Genomic DNA, 23230 nt, shown 5'->3' on the forward strand with positions numbered 1-23230 from the left:
CTATGAGTTGTTCACATTAGTAATGTTAATGTCTTTGTGGTCTTCCCCTCTTTTAATATTACCTCATCTGTTTTCATTTCTGGATCTACATATTCAAATGTTTTCTGCAGGATTTTTCCTGGTGGTATAAATCTTGGCTTTTTGGCTGACTGTCCCAACAGTTGACTTGGAGCAGCTGATCGTCTCATCTTTGGCTCTGTTGATTTGAAAAAATAGCAATCAGGGAGCGTGAAGCACCCTAAGGACCCAAATACCACATACAATCCAGGAACCTAATTCAGAAATCAGAATGGCAGCATTCCTGACATAGCACCATTCAGGTTCTACCTATGTCTCTAATAGAAGAAAGTTCACCACTTCCTGAAACAGATTCTTACACAAATACAACTCTCATTAAGCTGGTTCTACTAAGGGTAACCAAGCATAGGCAAATCTCTTTATATAGGTGTCTACCTACATTACATCTAGACATTAAAGTAAAAAGCTGAGGAATTAAGAAGTATCACTCCCCTCCCTCCTTCTCTAGTGACTATATTATATTTTCTGAGGTAAGTGCTGAGGAAGAAAGGACTTTTTCCTCATATCCTTTAGGAATTCCAAGGAAATCATGTCAGGAACCAGGTTGATTTGGGTTGTTTTTTTCATCATATGATTTGGTCTCTTCACTCTATTTATATGTTACTTATTGCCAATTTCATTACAGTTATTACTGTTAATCATTCTTGACATGTGTATCCTGCAGGGTTGGGGTGCAAGTACTGCAATAAAATATGCATCGCAATGTAAGTCTTAAAGCGGCACCATTAACGTGGGATTTATTTGAAAAAAGCTCGGCCCAATATGCTTAACAATGCTATTTTTTTTAACAATAATGCACCTCCGGGTACCTGCAATCATGATTATGCCAGCAGAGCAACATTTCCCAATGCCCATTCCCTGCCTTTTGTAAGACTCTGTTCAATAAAAAAAATCGGAGGACCTCATTCTTTTATTATTTTAATGTTAATAACAGATGAAAGTGCCTTAATAAGGTAGATCTAAGAGCCAAAGGCTTCTGAGAACATGCTTTTCAAACGAAGTTTCAAAAGTGCAAATAAGAAAAAGGAATACAAACTGATACCGTAATACGCACCGAATATCCCATATCGTAAGCTCCTGAGGACGAGGGACCTATAGTAGCTCCTTCATTCCTAACGTTGCCCGCTTTCTAACACACCCAAAGCAAAGCTAGACTTACACAGCAGTTAAATCGTCCCGCCATATAACTTACGCTTTCCTTTCCACAACTACGTAGTCACTTGTTCAACAGCGCATGCGTACACAGCATAAGTCTCCGTTCTGTAGTGCTCCCCGGCACTGTCTAGGCCTATTGCGCATGAGCACAATCTCAGCCGGTTATTTGCCGGCCTATCACAATTCCACCGCTAGGGCAAGGGAATCTGCACTGCGCATGCCCTGTTACCGCCTTTTATTTCGCCCATACTGTTTGTGTCAATCATTGAGCATACTATCAGAACAATGTCTGTGTTTACTATTTATGTACTTTTATAGAAATTGCTGGAGCTATGCATAAAAATAAAATAAAAGAGAATACAGAAACGTTTATTATTTACATAACAATATAGAATTATGCATTTGAAGAGAGCATTGGGAGGGGAATCTTCTTAGTATCTTTTTCATGTTCATTTTCTTGAATGGATTTCAAGGCACGTCTATCATCAGGCTTCAGCAAGTCCTTTCAGAATGAAATTCGAATTTCAAGCCTTTTCTCCTCCCCCGACCCGTGTGGGTGTCAGTTTTGAGACCTGCGTTCAGGTATCCACGTTCATAAAGCTTAAAATTGGATGAATGTAGGCTGCTTATTGAGTCTTAGCCCAACCTACCTCACAGGCTGGTTGCTGTAAGAACAAAATAAAGAGGTGCACCCATCCCACCCCACTCCATCTACGACCGACTGGAAAATAAATGGAGAATTAAAGAAAACGACCTGCAATACGGTGGTCTTCAAACTTGGCAACTTTAAGACTTGTGGACTTCAACTCCTAGAATTCTCCAGCCAGTTATGCTATGCTGGCTGGAGCTATGCTCCATAAACTATGCTGGCTGGAGAATTCTGGGAGTTGAAGTCCACAAGTCTTAAAGTTGCCAAGTTTCGGGACCCCTGCTGTAGTGCCTCCGGGTTCTCAAAAATCTAACTCATAACAGATTAACAGAGTTGGAAGGGACTTTATAGGTCATCGAGTCCAACCCCTCTCCACCGCTCAAGCAGGAGACCCCACACCATTTAATCCCAGTTAATTCCGTTAGTCTGCTATTTCAGCGAAGGAAACTCAGAAGTCAACGGCCTGCGCGACTCTATACTTTGCACTCTATATTCTGGCGTATCTGGGCCAATGAGATGCAGTATATATAGAGGCCGGTAGGATCTTCGTCCGCGTTTCTTTTGTTGGCTGCGGAGCGAGGGATACGTGGTAGACTCGGGAGTTGGACCTGGCTTGGAGGGGTGAGACGCGCAATAGATGGGGCGGACGGTGGTGGGCAGCCTTGCCCAGGGAACGGCAGGAGAAGCTGGTTATATATATACATAGAGGAATTCCTGGAATATATGGCTTTTAATATATATATAGGTTTAAAGATAGTTTCTATCCTTGGGCTGTCAGACTTTTAAATACAACCACAATCACTCCATGCACACGCTAGTTTTTTCTCTTTTTTTCTTTCTTTTTTCGTTTCTGCTATAATTTTGCACTAGTGAGGTTAAAACCAATTTCGTTGTATTTAAGTACAATGACAATAAATATACTTATATAGTAAAGGGGAAAAGCAAATTTGTAAAAGTTGACTTAGTTAGCTAACTAGTTTACTTTGTCATTGCACCTCGTACACTGTATCTTCAGTGTACATTATAACTATAAAACTATATAACTATTAAAATAAAATACAAACGCACATCCTTTATGTTGACAAATGGGTAGCAAATATAAACGAATTTTACAATTGAAGAGGTGGTTTATGGTACAGGTAGTCTCTGGCTTACAATAGTTCACTTAGTGACGCTTCAAAATTACAACTTTACTGAAAAAAGTGACTTATGACCGATTTTCACACTTAATGACCATTGCTGCATTCCCATGGTCAACGTTATCAAAATTTGGATGCTGGGCAACCAGCCAGCCAGATTCACTTAACAGTTCTGTTACTAATTTAACAACTGTAGGGATTCACTCAACCACTGTGGTTGGACATATCATAAAATGGTGTAAAATTCACTTAACTGTCTCACTTAGCAACAGAGGCATTGGGTTCAGTTGTGGTCATAAATTGAGGACCAGCTGTATAAGCTTTCATGCCTTAGAGCAGTGTTTTTCAAACTTGCACTAGTAAGTCACTTTAAGATGTGTGGAGTTCAACTCTCAGAATTTCCTTATGGGAAAATAGGTGTGCATAAAATTAATAAATTCCCCCAGACAGCCCCATGCAGAGGTGTGGAGTAAGGCTCTGCTGCAGCCAAATCCATCAGGGACTTGTGTTGCTCTTTTAAGATGCAGTGATATCACGAGACTGATTATTTTTAAGCTAGATTGCATTTTCATGGCTATGTGTCTATGTTCTTGAGAATTTCTTTTTCTTACGTTTTTCTTTTTCATCAACAGATACAAAATATTTAAGGGTTATATTTCTGCAATTTAATTCAGTGGTGCCTAATCCATAAAAGCACATCTATTGATCTATAATAATGACCAAAGTTTCATTTTTAATGACACTGATGGATTTTTTCTGTAACTATAAATAGTGAACTTTTCAGAGACAACTACTTCCAGCAGTTCCATTTTTCATTCATTTATCCTATTCCAGGAGCCTTACAGTTGTGTTAAGAACTCCCAATATTCCGGCCAGGGTTTCTGCCTGAACTGAAATTGTGACCACAAAACATCTGGAGGTTATAAGGTTCAGGTAAGCTCTATTACTTTTTGCCCTCTGTGTGTGGCTTGTATAGAGCTCATGTTTGCCAATGGAAATAAGGTATCGCCTGAAAAAAGAGATTGCTATATGCCACTCATACAATTACTAGCTATACGCCTTGGTGCTGCTTTTATGACCCAGGTGGTCAAGACAAGGCAGGCCTTTAGAAAGTCATTTATTGTCCTCACGAAGTGTTCAACAAATGATCCTCCAATCGCCATTAAGGCTCCACCTACATTATCCTGAAGGCAGCTACCATCAGTCCTCCAAACAACCCATATATTACCAGGAAAGTTCACAAGCCAAAGTCCCGGCATAAGACAAATGGCAGTCCTCAGGACAATGACAAGGTACAGGGCAAAGGCAGTTCTGAAGGTAAAGTCCACAGCAGGGGTGGGTTTCAACCGGTTCGCGGCGGTCCCTGCGAACCGGTTGGTCGGCGAACCTGGAAGTAAGTAACTTCCGGGAACGGCCAAGGGCCCACCCGCGCGCCCGGGCTCCTTACCCGGTTTTGACGAGTTCTGCGCTTCCACGCATGCGCAGGACGCATACAGCGCCTGCGCAATCCTCCAGGAGCAGCTGGAGCATCGCACAGACGCTAGTACGCATGCGTGCGCCGCACGCATGCACCGCACGCGTGCACGAGGACGCCGCCGGCCCCGTTCCAACCGAACCAGTTGGAATGGGGCGAGAAACCCACCCCTGGTCCACAGGGCTAGGATAAGACAAAAGGCAGTCCTCAAAGCAAGGCAGAAAGGCAGGTAGGAGTCAAAGCCAGGGGAGTGTAACCCAAAACAAAGATTTGTTCCTGGCAAAGATTAATTCCCCATGGCTTCACCTTAAGTTACTTCATCCCAGGTGTTCCTTGTGTGGAAGAATGGGGCAACCTCCTCCTAAGTAGCCTTGCAGTCCTTCTCTGGGCTTGCCTGCTGTCAGCTCTCCTTGCCCTTGAATCAGTGGGTGAGACAGTTGTTCCTCATCAGAGGAGAACTGCTGCCTATCAACAGCTGGTCCTCTCGGGTATATGCAGGCAGGCAGCTCTCCATCTGGTTGACCACCTTCCTCAATGCCTGAGGGGCCCGGGACAGCATCGTCCTCAGCCCCTGGCCTCTCCAAACATGTCACAGGAGATGTTCCATCCCTGTCAGATGGTCTCAGTTCTTCCTTCTCTGAACCAGGCTCTGAAGGGTCCATGACAGCTGTCCCAAAATCTGCCATTAGCAAGCATGCTATTAATAAATCTTCAGTACTGTGCTTTTATGTCAATATCTTTGTCAAGCAGTAAATAGAAAATGTGGGGGAGGGGGAGTCGAGATATGATAAAGCAGCTGCTGAGCTCTCCAATACCTTTATATTTGTTTAAGATAAACCATACAGAAAATTAGAAACATTCTGAAACATTGCCCGTCATAGGGCTTCGTTGAGAGATATTTTAATATTTGCAACCCCAAACCCATTTTATATTGCAGATTGTCTTTTACAGCTGCCCACCACAACAAAATATACCGTATTTTTCGGAGTATAAGACGCACCAAGGTTTTGAAGAGGCAAATTAAAAAAAAAAGTTTTTGCACTCTGCAGACTTCCCCAAAACAGCATAAGACCTCCCCAAAATGGCATTTTTCGTGAAAACGGGTCCATTTTTGTTTTTTTTGTTTTTCAAAAAAAATGGGCATGCATAGCTTTTAGGAGGCTTATAGAGTGCAAAATTGAGCAAAAAATGGCCTGTTTTTCACTCATTTCTGCCCTCCCCAGTCCCCAGGAGCATTCTGCAAGGCTCCTAAAAGCTATGCATGGCCATTTTGGTGAATAGGGCGGGGTTTCGGGTGGCAAAAAATACTGTATTCAGTGTATAAGACACACCCAGATTTTCAGCCTCTTTTTTGAGGGAAAAAGGTGTGTCTTATACTCCCAAAGGTATGGTAGTCCTGATTTTTTCCCCAGTTTTTGGAGAGTTATCCTAATGATGGACAGAGAGGCAAACAATTTTAAGCTCCACATACTATTTTCATTAAGCAAACATATCTTGGACATTAGAACATTGTACAGATGTCTATGTCATTGTACTAATGTCTATGCTGCAGTGCCATCCTTCAACCTTCCCTCTTTAGAGAAAGGTGGTGGAGATGGTGAAATGTCCTTGGGGGAAGTGGATTCTCTGAATCCATTCCAATAGGCAGGTTGTAGAGTAGTATGGAGACTACATTAGTCACGGCTGTGGCAGAGCCAGAATGGGTTTGTATGGCCATGCTTGTGTTCCTTGATTTTTCAGTGTCTTTTATTAATATCCACTATGGTGTCCTTTGGTCAGCAGCAAACCTGGGGAGGCACTGTGATGATGTGGTTGGTTCCTTGGTGAATGCTCGCTCTCTTGTGAGATGCTACAGGTTTCTACACTTTCTTACCTTCTGTTCAATATCTATATGGAACTGCTAGATGAAATTAGTCCATTGGTTTGGGGTCAAGTATCATCAGTATAAGAATCAGCTGCTTAGACCCATTGGTACACCTCAACTCCATGCTAGTCAAGTGATGCCATCAAAGTCCTAGCCCAGTGCTGGATTAGTAGGGTGTCTGGATTAGTAGGAACAAATTCAGGCTCATACCTGACAAGTCCATTAACTCTCAGTGGGGCGGCATTTTTCCATTTGAGACTTGCGCACAATATGGGACTCTCAGCTTCTACACAATGAGCAAGTGCTAGCTGTGACCAAGAAAGCATTTGTGTGGCACATTCAGTGCATCAGGTGTATATTTCCCTGGACTGAAAGGCTCTTCAGATAGTCACTCATGTCCTGATCACATCACAATTGGATTATCGTAATTACTTCTGTATGAGATTACCCTTAAAATCACCTGGAAGCTACAGCTGAATACAGCAGCACAGGCAGGAGTGGTACATTATGCTCATGTAACCTCTATGAGCTGCACTGGTTGCTGGTTGGCTTCCAAGTGCAATTCAAAATGCTGGTTATTAATTTTAAAGACCTTCATGGCAGGAGTCCTGGTTATTTCCTGGACTGTTTGTTTCCATGTATTTCTGCTGGACCTATACAATTAATCCATAAGGGTGTCTTCCAGATCCAATGTCATCTTGTAATTCCTGCCCTCTGGAATTATATCTCCCCACAGATTTATGCAGCTCTTACCCTTTTGAAATTCTATAAATTATTCAAAACCTGTTTGTTCTCCCAGACTTTGGCTTAGGGGTTTTTGTATCTCTAGTTAGTTACTTAGTTTAGTTTACTTTAATTTAGTTTAGTTTCAGTGTTTGTTCTTCTGGTCAGTTTTAACATCCTTTTTTATATACGTTGTCTCCTTTCTTTCTAAGCAGCTCAGAGGTGTTGAGGTGGGCAGCCTTGAAATGTGAATAAATGCATACTGTGTATCTCTTACTTCTCTGTTCTTCCTAGTCCAAAGATCAGTGTATGGATCAATGAGGTATGGCCCTCATAGATTGAGATTGGCTCATTAGATCATATATATATGTATGTATGTATGTATGTATGTATGTATATAAATATTCCTTTTGCTTTAAGACAAGTGGGAAAACGAGACAGTTCCCTCCTTCCAGCTATGTTGCTTCAGTGTTTTTCAAATTCTTTGTGTAATTCACTTTATCATATTCTACTTTATAGCCCTGCTGTTTGCCTAAGTACATATCACAATGTTTGAGAAGTTTAGCCAAGGACTTGAAGAGATTTGCATGCATTAGAGGTTCTATATGATAGATATGAAAGATAAAAGTACCTTTTACCTTTGAATCTGCTAGGCATATTTTTGATATGTGAGAGTTGTTTAAAACTTGGCAGCCAGGTCAGTCACTTTGTAAAGATGCAAAACTGATGTCTCTGAGAGAAAGCCTTGATTTTCAAAGGCCGTGTAAGAAGTTACTCTGCTCATGCTGTATTTCATTCCCATGTTAGGTTAACCGTGTTTGAGAAAATGGGCTACGACATGGAGCGCTTTGTTGGTTATGTCAATGAAGGGCTGATCTGTTGCATTTGCCGAGATGTGCTCCAAGATCCTGTGCAAGCTCCTTGCGAACATGCCTTCTGCACTTCCTGCATCCATGGATGGCTCATTCAACACAACAGTTGCCCAGAGGACCGCCAGTTCCTTGATCTGTCTATCCTTCGACCACTTTACAGGTCTGGGACCACTCGCCACAACTCTCACTTCTGATCCGGCCTTAGTCACTATATAGGGCAGGGATTCAGTTTCTGCCCTTTTCCTATTTGCAGCCACTCCTCATAAAATGGGATTGTGAAAGTGATTTTAAAGCTCACCTTGAAAAGGCTTTGTGAATCTTGAGAAATAGGTTTGGGGGCAGACATTTATAAGCTAGGCTTCAAAGTTATGACCTACCACCAAAAGGTACTTACAACTCAGTTTCAAAGTTCCAATGCGTTCCAATGACACCATTGTCATGTGATCACATTTGGGTGCTTGGCAACTGACCTGCAGCCATTTGCAGTATACCAAGGTCACATGACCATGATTTTTATAGTCTCTTTCCAGTTTCCAGAAATTACTGCTGGATTCTGACAAAAAACACCCATTGGGTAAAATGGATTCACTTAACGACTGCTGCCAAAAGGTCCTAACTTTGGATGCATCGCTTAATAACTGCAAAAACTTACAAATGAAATTCCAGGCTCAATTGTGCCTTTTAAGTCAAGGGCTACCTATAATATATCCACAAAAAACCTGTCTGCCATTTAGCAAATGTATAAACAACCAAGATAAATGCAGGGGAGATGTGTACATCTTTATTGTGTATAATGAGTTTGGCCTCTTTTTAATAGCTACAAATATTCAAAATGACATGTAATGGACACATAGATAACGAGGGCTACCTGTATTGGGAAAGATTCCATAATCCTTTTTCAATTTTTTCCCCCCTGGTTTATTTTCCCTGGTCAGTAGTTATTCACACCACAAAAAGGTTGTGCTTTCTTTTTTCAAAAAGTATTGTTTTTTCCATGTTTCTCAAAGAAAATTTTGACAGAAAACATTTTAAAATGGTACTGCAAGTATGATAATCTCTTAATGTAGGTACATGAGGAATGATCTTAATCGGCTTCAGCTTCACTGCACAAACAGAGACCGTGGCTGTGAAATTGTGTGCTCACTAGAATCCATTGACAGTCATGAATACGAGTGTGAATACACACATGTACCCTGTCCAAATAATGGTACGTAAAAGGCAGAGATATTTTATGTAGAGATGGTAAACCTCATTTTTAATACCTACATTAAATAATTTGGGTCTCAAGTGACCTTTCTTGAATTCTAGTTTTTCTCTTTCTGTGCAAGTTAATTTGTTTCCACCTTGCTGAGGAACCCAGTGGATTCATAGGATCCGTGAAGAGCTGACATCAGCTTTCATGAAACCTAAGAGCAACTGATGTTTCTTCCTTCCCCTTTGTTATTGTTTGGGAGACAAACTTGCTTCTCCATATGTTAGATTAGAAATGACTAACAAGGACCTTGTCTGATGTAATGGGATCACAGAACCGCTCATTCTTGAATATTGGCCATATTGGGTGGGACTCTTAAAGTCCCAACTACTTCTAGAAGCTGTAAGTTTCCTAAATGTGCTAAAGATACGATGAAGAACAGGAAAACCGAACACTTTTTTCACTATCACGCAAAATTTTCTCTGAGTCTGAACAGCTTGGAAATAATTTATCAACAATACAGTACTGGAGATAAAATTGCTTCTTCTGTTTTGATCCACCTTCTGTTTTCCACTCAGGTTGTCCAGTCCAAGTTGAACGACGTAACTTATATAGTCATGTGTTAGTGTGTGAATTTCGAACTCGTGAATGCCCCAATGGCTGCGGATATGTCATTCTTGGTCCTGAAGATGCCCAGCACAACTGTGTGGCAGAAATGAGAACTGAACTAGAGTTACTCAGGTAAAGTGGTACTCTCTTGCTTGAGAGTCAACTGTAATAAGCTCTAGTTTCTAATTTACCATATTTTCACACTATAAGACACACTGGACCATAAGACATACATTAGCTTTAGAGGAGGAAAACAAGGGGGGGTGAATAAGCCTCTGCCTCCCAGCACCCATCTGGCATTCATCTGGCTTGCGTCCTTTCAGCAAACAGCAAACAGCCTGGTCAGCTTCAGCACGTTATCGCAACCCCAGCACCTGGCTTCTCAGGGCTCCACTCCGTTGTGCCCACCACTGGTCAACTGAGCTGAGCTGCTGCTGCTGCCAGGAAATGCTGGAGCCTTTGCTGCTGAGCAGCTGATTGGCAGTTGGCTCGGCCTCCCGGAATACCGCCAATCAGCTATTCTAGGCGGCAGGGATCCCTGATTGCCACCAATCAGGGATCGCCACTGCCAAATGGCAGTGAGCACCAGCAATAGGCACTGATCCCCACCACCTAGATTGGCGGTATTCCGGAGGCCAATCCAAATGCCAATCAGCTGCTCGGCAGTGAAGACTCCAGCTTTCCCTGGCAGCGGCAAGCAGCGGCAGCAGTGACAGTCGACCACACAAAATCCCCTCCCCGACCATAATATTCATTCTATAAGACGCACAGACATTTCCACCCACTTTTTGAGAGGGGAGGGAGAAAGTGCCTTATGATGATTACTGTATTTTTTGTACTATATTAGTATCACAGTAAAAGTCATTAACTTATTGCCAAAGTTGAAGAAACTACTGGTTCTAGAAAATCTGTAATATTTTTTTTTAGTATCTATCATCTCTGCCAATCCTGGAAACAATTTCACTTATCAAGGGGGAATTAGACAGTTACTTAAAGGTTGTATAGCAGGAAGAAATTTGACAAGCTGATAAAACTATCTTAACTGGTTTCTTTTTACATTTGAAGTAATGTCAAGATCACTAAGGGATTATTTCAGTTTTTCAAACTGAGGTAAAGTTATCAGTCTTACTAAAGGAGAATACACTTCTTTTGTAAAAGGTCTGACATGATCTGCCAAATGGAAGATACAAAACAGGAGATGCAGTCTCGTTTAGATTCTCAAAGGAGACACATGGTGAAAAGAGAGAGTCTTTTGCAAAAAGACATTGAAGAACTTAAGGTAACTGCATTGTCTTTTGCTGCTAATAACAGAACTGTTTTAATGAATTGGCGCTCTTATTGCTTTACTCTGTGCTGAGATCTATGGATTTATGAAAGAAAACTTGGAGAATACTTATTGGAGTGTGTGTGTACACGTGTGTATGTGTGTGTATATATACATACATATATATGTTGCATTTGTGCTGATAAATAAATGGCTAGCTGATGAGAGCTAAATAGCTTGAAATAGATCTATACTGGTCTCCCTTTATTTATTTATCAGCACAAATGCAACACAAATGTAACAAGGCAACATTAAAAAATGGCTTTCTGCCTGGATGGCTCCCAGAGTGAGCCGATAGACAGAAAAGGGAAGCAGTATGCTCCCTCCCATATTTGGGCATACCAAGGATCAAGCTGGCTCCAAATTGCTGTAAAATTTACTCTTTGGTCTGACGAGAACAATGTTCATTAGGTAGTATGGCATACTCATTATTTCTATTAATATTTAGTTACTTGTCATGCTAGCTGCCATGGTTTCCAAGACTATCTGGAAGCTTCAGCTGGTCCAGAATGTAGTGGCACAAGTAGTTAGAGGTGCAGCCCACTATGCCCAAATGACATTGCTACTCTGCAGACTGTAGGTAATAGTCCTCAAAGTTCTTGCCATTGCAGCATCCCCAGGGTCATGTGATCAGAATCCAGGCACTTAGATGCCCGGCACATGGTTATGATGTTTCAGCAAACAAAGTCAATAGGGAAACCAACAGGAAAGATCACAACTTGCCCCATCACATCGTCGTCTTAGGAGGCCACAGCGATTGTGTATTCCCCAGCACCCATCTACACTCTGTGGACTTACCCACAGTCCACAACGCCTGCCTATGGCACACACACACACCCTTCAGTACTATAATCCCCTGCATCACCCCCATATTCCCCTGCACTCCCATCTCTTCTGGTATAAACAACCTGTGTGTTCTGCAGTTACAGTGGCAACCAAAACTGCCAAGATTGCCAACACTAAGCAATGCAGTCAGTTGATATTGCGTTTTATGATCGCATCACTTAGCAATGGCAATCCTGGTCCCAATTACCATCATAAGGGCTGCTTGTAAAGAAAACCTAGCCTCTGTTGAGCTTAATCAGGTAGACAGCTCAGATAATTAATGAAGAGAATAAAATAACTTGGCTACTACCATTCATCTTTACTACTTTCTCATAATTGATGCCTGGATAAAATTGTAGAGGCAGTTCTTAAGAACACCACATACTGTATTTTTCGGAATATAAGACGCACGGGAGTATAAGACGCACCATGGTTTGGAAGAGGCAAATTAAAAAAAATTTACACTCTGCAAACCTCCCCAAAACGGGCCCGTTTTTTGTCAAAAAAAGGGCATGGATAGTCTTTAGGAGGCTTATAGGGTGCTCCCAGGGGATGGGGGGGGGGCAAAATTGAGCAAAAAATGGCCTGTTTTTTGCTCATTTCTGCCCTCCCAGCCCCCAGGAGCACTCTGCAAGGTTCCTAAAGGCTATGCACGGCCATTTTGGTGAAGGGGGCGGGGTTTCGGGAGGCAAAAAATGCTGTATTCAGTGTATAAGATGCACCCAGATTTTCAGCCTCTTTTTTGAGGGAAAAAGGTGTCTTATATTCCAAAAAATACGGCACTGGATAGGGAAGATTATGCCTGTGTAAAAGAAAATGCAACATTTGCCATTCTCTCTTCACAATTGGCAACGCGTTCTGATAAAATTAACTCTTCAAATGCTTTTTAGAGTCAAATGTCCAAGATGATGTCTAACATGCAGGCTCTGATGGCAACAGAAAGACAGCACCGCCAAGAGTTGGAACAGGCAGAACTTGAAAAACGTGAATTGCTGGAATTAATGAAGAACTTCCAAAAAGACAGCTTCTTTCCAAGAAATAGGAGCAAGAAAGCAATACATTCCCCGCCTCTATTTCGACTAGATAGTATGAAACTAAAGACATGGGAGGCCACAGCAATATAAAACTAAAAGTTAAAAACAGGTTTGCCGAAGTTTCAACTAACTTCAGAGGGCAAAATTATTGTTACCTTAGTCTAAAAAAAATATCAGTTCTATTCATTTATAGACCTTATTTCCCTCGAGATCCTTTCAAACCTCATTGAGTTTGGGAAGAATCGTGTTTAAAAGGGAGCATCTTCAAGTGTTAACCATTTCAGAAGTCAATCTTAGAATTTTAAAAACCTGGGAAATGATTTAAAAACCTTGTTTCCTGTAATCCATTTTTTTCCCCTCAAATGAGTAACAAAACATCTTTCTGCTATTCAGAACAGGGTATTTTTTAAAAACTTAGCTTGAAGATTAAGGGACACAGGATCTTAGTTTTAATATAAAAATTATAGGAATAAAGATTTCAGCAAAAAAATCACGACCTTTCTTCAGTAGTTGATATTCTAAACTACGCAAGATAAATGGATTATGATCCTGATTTTTTACTTTATTTCAGAATTTTTCTTTTTCAGGTAGTTTGTAAATCTGCAAAGTAGTCTACTTACCATCCTATAGATGGAAAACAAAGCAATAATAAATTTAATCTTTTGTTTTGGTCTTTAAAAAAATTATAGTTGATATGTAAAGAGGGGATTTTACAGTGCCTTTACAACCCTGGCCCTTATGTTAGATATGGGATGCTACTATAGAACTGCAATATAGTTAATGTGATTTGTAAGTTGATTTTACAGTCCAGCCTACCTCATGATGGCTTCAAGAACAAACCTGAAAGTGGAAATGCTAGTACATATTTCACTGGAGATCCCACAATAAAAGTAAGATATCACACTAATCAAAAAATAAGTTGACATCAAAGCAGTTCTCCCATAACTACATTTGGATCAAACCTATTTATGTTAATGAGCATTTCAAATTTCCATTACCAGAAAAGCATAAATCTCATTTCTACCATTAGATTATCATCTTTTTCAGTATTAAAATAGTAAATGTGTAAACAATATTTCTAATATTACAAATACTCAGCAACTAGAAAATCAATATTACAAATACTCAGCTATGAGAAAAAGCATTTTCAATAACTAATAAAGCTAATAAATATTTTTGCACATATGGTTCAAAATGGGATTTTTGGAGTCAAGGACTGTTCAATATAAAAGTGTCAATACATTTTAAAAAAAGAAACTCATAAAGGAATGTACTCTTTGGGAAAGTGAGGCTGCAAAAAAAGGAAATTAGGAAGACAAATTTGATCATCTATGCCAGGGGTCTCCAACCTTGGCAACTTGAACACTTGTGGACTTCAATTCCCAGAATTCCCCAGCCAGCAAAGCTTCTGGGAGTCGAAGTAGCCAAGATGAAGGACCCCTGATCTATGCAGTGTGGTTAATGCTTGTTGAAAGAAGTATAGAAGAGGTCTGACTCTGGATTGCTAAAATATGCCTCTGTGTATCTTTGAAATAAAGACTTTATATCCAATATTTTTTATTCCATGTGTATGTTCTGAAAGTGCAGTGCTATTGTGGATTAATTTTATTGCCATTTTGGTGTGACAAATAAACAGGAGTTCATTAGGTCTTGGCTGGTTTCAGTAGCCAAACAAAACATTTTTCTTACACTGATCCTGTCACTCCCATGGACTAAAAAGAAATTTAACAGTTATATTCAACGTTTGATGGAAGTAAAACAACTGAACCAATGTTAACTATGTTAACATCACAAATAGTATATGAAACCAAACCAAACTATAGCATGACTTAACACGTGAACAAATTAGACAAAAACACTAACGCTGTCTTATATAATCCTCAAAAAGAAACCCTCAGTAGTGATACTATGGCATACAGTATACCATATTTTTGGACTATAAGATGCATCGGTGTATAAGACGCACCAAGATTTCAAAGAGGTAAGAAAAAAAGTTTTTGTCCTCCCCGGCCCCTAGGAGCACTCTGCAAGCTTCAGCAGGGCTGGGGGAAAGCAAAAATGCCCCCATTTTTTGCGGAAAACAGGCAGTTTTTTGCAAAAACACAGGCATTTTTGCCTTCCCCCAACCCTGCCAAAGCTTGCAGAGTGCTGCTGGGGGCTAAGGGAAGGCAAAAATGCCTCTGGGCTGTTCCATTTGCCTTCCCTTAGCCCCCAGCAGCACTCTGCAAGCTTTGGCAGGGTTGGGGAAAGGCAAAAATGTGATGCAGGAGTGGGGTTTCGAGAGGCCAAAAATTGCTGTATTCGGTGTATAGGATGCACCAACATTTCCACGCTCTTTTAGGGGGGGAAGGGTGCATCTTATACTCTGAAAAATACAGTACTGTTCTCTTTCTGTCTTAATGAAAGACTTGAGGTCCAAGAAGTGGGAGAAAAAAGGAAGTATGTAGATAAATAAAAGGGTGGGTGATTGCTAGCAAATAACCATAGGAAAAAAGGTAGAAAAAGTCAGGGCTTGAGAAAGTATGAACACTACTGTAAATGGTTCCATTTTTCCACAAATTTCTTAAATTTCTCTTCACATACTAAAACTTCACCAGTTTCTGTCTCAGTGAAGCAAATGTCCTTAAAGACACACCTTCAGTAACTATCACTGATACCAATATAACCATTTGAAATTTGGAAGGATGGGATTTTGGTAAATTACATGAAATAACGGGCCTACTCAAGTCATTCAGAAAACCAAAATGGAGACACAGGACCCTATGCCGGTGGCTCTGTCTCTAGTTCTTGGTTGATGGGGAAGATCAGAAGAGCAGCTGTACTTCACCTACAATGACAATTGATCTGGGATTGCTGTCACCAAGCAAAGCGGTTATAAAGTGCGACTGCTTTGCTTGATGACAATCCAGGCAATCCTGGTCACCATTGTTGAATAAATGCCCTGATTTTTAAGAAAGGCAACTTCTTTCCAGTATGAGCCAGGGAGGGTATGCAAGATTCTGCAGGAGGGTCAGAGAAGATTGTGCGCAAGAGCCTCCAAGCCTACTGGATTTTCAGGCCCAAAGTCAAATGGCTTTTGAATCCTTTCCACTTTGGGACTGAAAATCTTCCATGGCAGAAAATCCTGCTTGGATTTTGGCACAAGTTGTTATCAGCCAACAGATCAGAAGGAATCTTCTCGGCAAGCGCAGTTGCAGTTTCACTTACGTGACATGCTTCACTTAACAACCAAGTTACAAGTTCCAACTATTTACTAAACCAAGCACTACATGTATAGCTGTAATTCTGCCCCAACATCAGGAACCCTGACTGTAGGTTCCAATACTCGGACCACTGAAACATAACTTTGTCAAAACGAGCAGGTATAATATCACTTCAGATATACCCCCTCCACAGGGTCTTTGGGCCATCAATATATATTTGGCTGTTCTTCATCTTCGGCTTTTAAATACCTGGAAAATGCTGATTGTTTTACCAAAAAAGATGCCGTATTTTTCAGACTATAAGACGCAATGGAGTATAAGACGCACCATGATTTTGAAGAGGTAAATTTTAAAAAGTTTTTGCACTCTGCAGGCCTCCCAAACCCTCTGCACGCCTGTTTTTTTGCAAAACAAAAGGGGGGGCACACAGAGCTTTGGGAGGTTTGTAGAGTGCTCCTGGGGGCTGGGGGGCAAAATGGTACGGGTTTTTTTCTTTTTTGCCCTCCCCAGCCCCCAGGAGCACTTTGCAAGTCTCCCAAACCCTCTGCACGTCCATTTTACAAAGCGGGCGGGATTTCAGTAGGCCACAAATGCTGTATTCAGTGTATAAGACATACCCAGATTTTTACCCCTTTTTTTGAGTGAAAAGGGTGCATCTTATACTCTGAAAAATACGGTAGTTAGGACATGTGGCATTTACAACTTTCTATAATACATCTTTCTTCTGAAATGGCTTCACCTAAAAATGATCTTGCAACATCCAGAGTTGCTTGATGAATGGTAGCTTTAGAAGTTGATCAAATAAAATAGCAACAGCTGGAGTTTTAGGAAAGTGCTTGACGGATTCTGCTATCTCAGAGCACCAAAAGATCTTCTTCATTATTTAGCAGAGGTAGTCTCAATGCTATCTTAGGTGAAAGCCACATTGCAAACCTACTGAAAAAAACAGAATTATTTCTGGCATATTGCCATGTCATGCCCCAAACACAAGCAAATATTACACACACAAAAAAGACAGTTTTATTGAAATCTCAGATCTTGTATGAAACAAAATTGCATCCCTAAAAAAAATAATATCTTGCTGCCCTCAGGTACCAGAAGGTCTAGCATTGGTCCTCGAATATATTTAAGTATTTCACCATCATCTTGAAATGTTCAGAGTCAGAATGTTCTCAGAGATCCGTTTATCGAGTAAAGGAACGAACGTGACGTCCTCTTCCACTGCTTCCACTAACAAACTTTCCTCTTGAACCACCACTACCACTGCTGTTGGTACTTGCCCAAGATGGTGTAAGACCACCACGACCTCTGGATGCACGATCACGGGGGCTTGGCCGGTAGCCTTAAACAAATGGAAAGATTATTGGCAACAGAACCTATGCATTTCTAGTAGGATCTGCAACATGCATTATAATCTTCTTACTGAAGCCCTTCAGATGGTCAAATTAAAGCTACTTAGTATACAATTTAAAGAATTAAGATGATATATATATATAACAGGCAGGGGGGGGGGGGAGTATTAAGACTGGAATTTAGTGCAGCTAAAACCAAACTTGCTACCAAGAATAAATAACTGACTGAAAATGTGTAAACTGTGAAAATGACTAAGGCTGAAAAAGATATGCTAATTCTGATATTGTCTAACACATATCTCCAACTCCCATTTGAATTAATTTAAAGCTATGTACTTTAACAAATAATAGGTAAAACATGCAAGTTGTTATGTGGATAAGTTTTAAAATCCTTAGCAAGGAACTCCTGCCATTAACTTTTGATGGGTGTCAGTCCACGAAAATCTACTGTCATGCTTTTTAGGATTTTTCTACTGTCTTTTTTTTTAAGTATATTAAATTATCTAAGGTGTCCTGGCAGAGTTAAACAATAAAGTAAAGCTCAAAAATTGGAGAGAATGCAAACTTGTCCATGTCATTTTCTTGGCAGCAAAATACAACTGGGCATTGTCATCTTCAGGGATGTTTTTTTCCCCTAGATTACAGCCCTGGTTTTTACCGTTGTCCTCCCACCCAGGTAGTAGTCAAGTCCAAACTTGCTCTTAGATCAACCAAGGCTGACAAGGTGCCAAACCTGCTGTGACACAATGTATTAAAAAAAGAAAAAGTAACTTGGGGTTCTTGCTCCTACAATTGTTTCATAGGATTTGTGTTCTGTTTGTTACACAATATGCTGCCTGGAAGGGGTGCCTTCTATTTTCTGTAATGATTACCTATTACCTCAAGGAAACTGTTTGACTAATTGTTTGACTGATCAATGATTGGATGAGGGAATAAATGGGGAACTCATCAAATTTGCAGATGACACCAAGCTGGCAGGAATAGCCAACACCCCAGAAGACAGGCTTAAGGTACAGAAGGATCTTGACAAACGTGAACATTGGGCACTATCTAACAAAATGAAATTCAATGGTGAAAAGACTAAGGTTCTACATTTAGGCAACAAAAACAAAATGCACAGGTACAGTATAGGTGGTACCTTGCTCAACAGTAGTAACTGTGAAAAGGATCTTGGAGTCCTAGTGGACAACCATTTAAATATGAGCCAGCAGTGTGCAGCAGCTGCCAAAAAAGCCAACACAGTTCTAGGCTGCATAAATAGAGGGATTGAATCAAGATCATGTGAAGTGTTAATGCCACTTTATAATGCCTTGGTAAGGCTACACTTGGAATACTGCATTCAGTTTTGGTCACCACAATGTAGAAAAGATGTGGAGACTCTAGAAAGAGTGCAGAGAAGAGCAACAAAGATGATTAAGGGACTGGAGACTAAAACATATGAAGAACGGTTGCAGGAACTAGGTATGTCTAGTTTAATGAAAAGAAGGATTAGGGGAGACATGATAGCAGTGTTCCAATATCTCAGGGGCTGCCACAAAGAAGAGGGAGTCAAACTATTCTCCAAACCACCTTGGGACAGAACAAGAAGCAATGGGTGGAAACTAATCAAGGAGAGAAGCAACTTAGAACTGAGGAGAAATTTCCTGACAGAACAATTAATCAGTGGAACAGAAGTTGCCTCCAGAAGTTGTGAATGCCCCAACACTGGAAGTCTTTAAGAAGATGTTAGATAGCCATTTGTCTGAAACAGTATAGGGTTTCCTGCCTAGACAGGGAGTTGGACTAGAAGACCTCAAGGTCCCTTCCAACTCTACTATTGTATTATATACTATCAAGCAGTTATATGTGCTTGCTTTCTATTATTCTGAACAAAACGTTTATCTGGTATTCACTTCTCAATTTCGCATTCAATGGTGGTATTGTGATTTGACCCTTGTTTTGTAAGGCATATTGAGAGCTCCATAAAAAGAACCATTAGATACAAATGCAAATGAATTAATTATACGATGGAAGGAAACAACTCCTTACCTGCAGAACTTAAAGGCCTCAGAGGGGGAAGAGGGCCTCTGTTGAAATTGCTCTGTCCACCTCGACTTTCGCTGTAAGTTCCTCGGGGAGAGTTTTGGGCACTCCAGCTTGATCCCCTGGCTCCTTCACGGCGACTGTAATTTCCTAAATGAAAAGTGCAATTTAAGCACAAAGCATTTATATATACTAGATTGATAATATGAAATCTTATACAAACTGTAAGTGAGGATTATGGAGATGATGTTGAAAAGCCTTTTTATAAAAGATAAACAATTCTATATAGAATAGATTAGAAAGACGTAAATATCATTGGATGATTTCAGGATAATGTAATAAAATGTTACAATATAAATTTACTTCAAATTTAATATGCCTTATGTTGAAAGAATGTAATAATAGCTGAGCTTAATGGATGCTTAATAAGTATAACAATTTGTATATATGTATATTAGATTGATGATACTAATAATGGGGGGAAAATATGGAATTGGAAACTATTAGAGAATGTTATCAATGCTAAAATGATTGAATGACTTAGAATAGGAGGAAGCATAATAACAAGGTATACAAAGATATCTTGATTGTCAATATGTGAATTTTGATAAAATTCAAGTGAGGACCATGGAAAGGACACAGAAAGACTTTGTAATCAATTGACACACTGTGTGTAATTGAAGAGGCTTTTATGTTATATGTGTTGTGTGTTTGTGTTTGTCTGAAAATAAAAAAAAAAATTTTTAAAAAGTGCAATTTAAGCCAAACACATATTGCTCTTATTTTGATTTAGATGTAACTTTACATCTCAGTTTAACAGCATGATATTTTTTTTTAAATGAAAAGCTGATATAAAAGCGTGGGAAAGGAGCAGTGTTAAACTCTGATTTGTTTTGCAAGACTTTATTTGCTTAGCAAATTTCAACAGCACCCACCTTGCCTAAATGAATTATTTATACAATTATGCCTAAATTTTACTCATTTTTAAATAGGAATGGTGATGGAGAGGACAATAGAAAGAATATGAAAAAAAAACCTGGAGATTCTGCTTCTTTTTACTTGCTAGAATAAATAACCTAGCAACATGACAATGAATTTCACTTTAAGGAATATGTGCGATAACTTGCCTTTCTAAGAGCTAGCTCCAAGCTTTCAAGTTAAAGTGAACCATATAACTTACCTTTTGAAGCAGGGGGTGTGAAGAATCTATTTTGGCTGTGAAAGGCTCCCCGCCCTCCACGGTTCCCTGAGAAGCCACCACGGGAAGAAATTTTCTGTGAAACTTTAGGTGGCCTCTTGGGAGGGGGGATCCCATCTGGCGGAACCACCTCTTTGCTCTCTGCAGCTACAAAGTCATCAACATGCATGGAGGGGGGCCTGCTGGTGTTCTGTTTCCTCTGACGGAAGATGTCATGGGGGCGGAGGCCTTGGCCAAATGCTCCCCTGCCTCTACCTCTAGGGGGAGGTACAATATGAGCCCTCTTGGCAGGTTCAATGTATTCTGACTTTCCACTATAGAGACACAAAAGAGGAAAAAGGTTTTACAAATTCTTCGCAAGCCAGCTAAAAATCACACCATTTTTTTCCTGTTCTTTTGCAGTCACTTTTCAAAATATTTCCCAGAATTGAACTACGTTGACATTGCTAGCTCAAGCAAGGCATTTTCATATCAGTCAAATACAAACAGTATTACTATAACTCATTGATATATTCTATAGAATTTACCAAATCTCAGATTTAAGTCTAACGGGGGTTTAAAGAGTCCTCCCTTCTCTCAACAATCTGGCATATCCTTATTTCATTCTAGGACATATTATCTGTTAACATCTTAGAAAGAGAAATGCTTCTTCCATTGGAGCCCGCTGTACCCTTCTTTGTGACAAAATAATCCAGACTGAAGCTTACCTACATGGGTTAGTTGCATCATTTTCAGCAACTCTTACTTTTTTGCTTGTTTTGTTTCCCAAACTACGAAACTGGAAATTTCAGGATTTAATTTTTCTAAATCATAGGATGTAAAATTCATGGAATTTGAATAATTCAACATAGGTCACATAAACTATTAGGCTTATGAGAGGTTTGCTGCAACAAGGCAAACAATGTGCTGAATAGTTTCTTTGTGACCAAAGTTCAGTTAATCTCATTATATCATGCTCACAAAATTACCATTTGTGCAGTAAAGTAATACAAATCTATCTTTAGGTATATATATTTACATATATACTGTCTAATTGGATATATAGGTAGTCCTTGCTTAATGACCACAATTGGGGCAGAAACTTGTGTAGCGAAATATCACATGATTGTGATGGACCTCACTTCCACTGAGGTTGTTAAGGGAATTTGCCCCAGTTTATGCAAGATATCATGTGACTATGACTTGCAATTTTATTGGTGGCTTCCCTATTGAGTCTGCTTGTCAGAAGCCAGCTATGGTACATACAAATGGTGAGCATGTGACTATTGGAATACTTTAACAGTTGTAGATGCAAGGACCAATTGTAACATTACTTTTTCATCACCTTTGTAACTTTAAACCACTGCTAAACAGGCCAGCCATTAAGTGAAATCTATCTGTACATGTACACGGTGGCGCAGTGGTTAAATGCAGCACTGCAGGCTACTGCTAGATCAGCAGTTCAGCGGTTCAAATCTCACCGTCTCAGGGTTGACTCAGCCTTCCATCCTTCCGAGGTGGGTAAAATGAGGACCCAGATTGTTGGGGGCAATATGCTGACTCTCTGTAAACCGCTTAGAGAGGGCTGAAAGCCCTATGAAGCGGTATATAAGTCTACTGCTATTACACAGCCAGTTCGGTATACTGATTAAAGGCATCAGGCTAGAAAGAGGAGACCTTTTAAGAATGAAGCCAACTGAGTGATCTTGGACCAGTCATTCTCCCTTAGTCCTAGAAAGTAGGCAATGAAAAACCACTCCTGAAAACTTGTCAAGAAATCTGCGGGACTTGTTAGACAGTTGCCATGAGTCAACAATGACTTGAAGGCATACAAAAAATGTGCATAATCAAGACCACTGGTTACCTAGAAGTTATAAATGTCTCATGCTTGTGTTTGCCAAGTTTAAAGCCTTTTGTGGTTTTGGTCCGACCAGGAGAAGAAGGCTCTGTAACAAATGACCTCTCCAATTCCGCTTGCAGATCAAAGTCGCTGCATCCTTTTTCTGACAGTTCAATTAAGTCAACTTTCACCTACAAGAATGAGAAAATATTCCATTGTGTAAATCTATGAGTAACATACTAATACCCAATATAATTAGAATGGAAAATATTCTACACTACAAAATAAAAGAGGAAGAAGACTTACGAGAGTAGCAATGGGAATCCAAATCTCCTGATCAGACTATTCCTTTAGAAACTATACTATAATAACATGCAGATTAGGTGGAAATTATCTGCAGATATAATCCCTCCAGAATTATTAATTAAAAGTTTGAGGAATGTGTATTAAAGGCATTCTTTAAAATAAAAGCTTTTCATTTACTTCATTTATTAAAATGAAGGCATTTCAAATTCAAAACACTCAGTAGAATGTACCATTCAGATCTGGCACTGACTGGACAGATTTTCAAACTTGATCACTGACCACAAGAATGTAGAAACAACAGTATCAACTGAGAGGCATAGGACTTCTAATTGAATAGTCACAAATTGTAGCAAATCTCTATAGGTAAATCCCTCTTTGTCAGCTTTTTCAAA

The 23230-nt window shown here is 40.0% G+C and overlaps 3 protein-coding genes across 6 annotated transcripts in view; 1 reads left to right on the forward strand and 2 right to left on the reverse strand.

Moving 5' to 3' along the window:
- Window positions 1–1351, reverse strand: part of RAD54B (RAD54 homolog B) — a 43357-nt gene extending 42006 nt beyond the window's left edge. For 2 of the 4 annotated variants that reach the window (XM_032222920.1, XM_032222916.1), the window contains exons 1-2: window positions 1133–1304; window positions 63–196 (exon numbers count right to left, since the gene is read on the reverse strand). In XM_032222920.1, the coding sequence (XP_032078811.1) occupies window positions 63–188 (126 nt within the window). In that variant the 5' untranslated portion in view covers window positions 189–196; window positions 1133–1304. Of the gene's footprint in view, window positions 1–62; window positions 197–1132 lie in introns of all 4 variants that reach the window. The other 2 variants (XM_032222919.1, XM_032222917.1) reach the window with 2 other exon arrangements.
- Window positions 1352–2419: 1068 nt separating this feature from the next.
- Window positions 2420–14067, forward strand: LOC116511959 (E3 ubiquitin-protein ligase NRDP1-like). Its single transcript, XM_032222219.1, has 7 exons — window positions 2420–2503; window positions 3856–3954; window positions 7890–8114; window positions 9022–9161; window positions 9725–9887; window positions 10914–11034; window positions 12795–14067. Exons 3-7 carry the CDS (start codon window positions 7909–7911, stop codon window positions 13026–13028), a joined length of 864 nt encoding a protein of 287 aa, XP_032078110.1. The 5' UTR covers window positions 2420–2503; window positions 3856–3954; window positions 7890–7908; the 3' UTR covers window positions 13029–14067.
- A 3071-nt stretch (window positions 14068–17138) lies between these two features.
- The window catches only part of VIRMA (vir like m6A methyltransferase associated), a 31703-nt gene continuing 25611 nt past the window's right edge, over window positions 17139–23230 (reverse strand). The window contains exons 21-24 of the mRNA XM_032222722.1: window positions 22557–22723; window positions 20696–21027; window positions 19522–19665; window positions 17139–17483 (exon numbers count right to left, since the gene is read on the reverse strand). Of these exons, the coding sequence (XP_032078613.1) occupies window positions 17326–17483; window positions 19522–19665; window positions 20696–21027; window positions 22557–22723 (801 nt within the window). The 3' untranslated portion in view covers window positions 17139–17325. The remainder of the gene's footprint in view (window positions 17484–19521; window positions 19666–20695; window positions 21028–22556; window positions 22724–23230) is intronic.

The sequence above is a fragment of the Thamnophis elegans genome, chromosome 8, assembly GCF_009769535.1.
Source record: "Thamnophis elegans isolate rThaEle1 chromosome 8, rThaEle1.pri, whole genome shotgun sequence".
In the NCBI taxonomy this organism is placed as follows: Eukaryota; Metazoa; Chordata; class Lepidosauria; order Squamata; family Colubridae; genus Thamnophis; species Thamnophis elegans.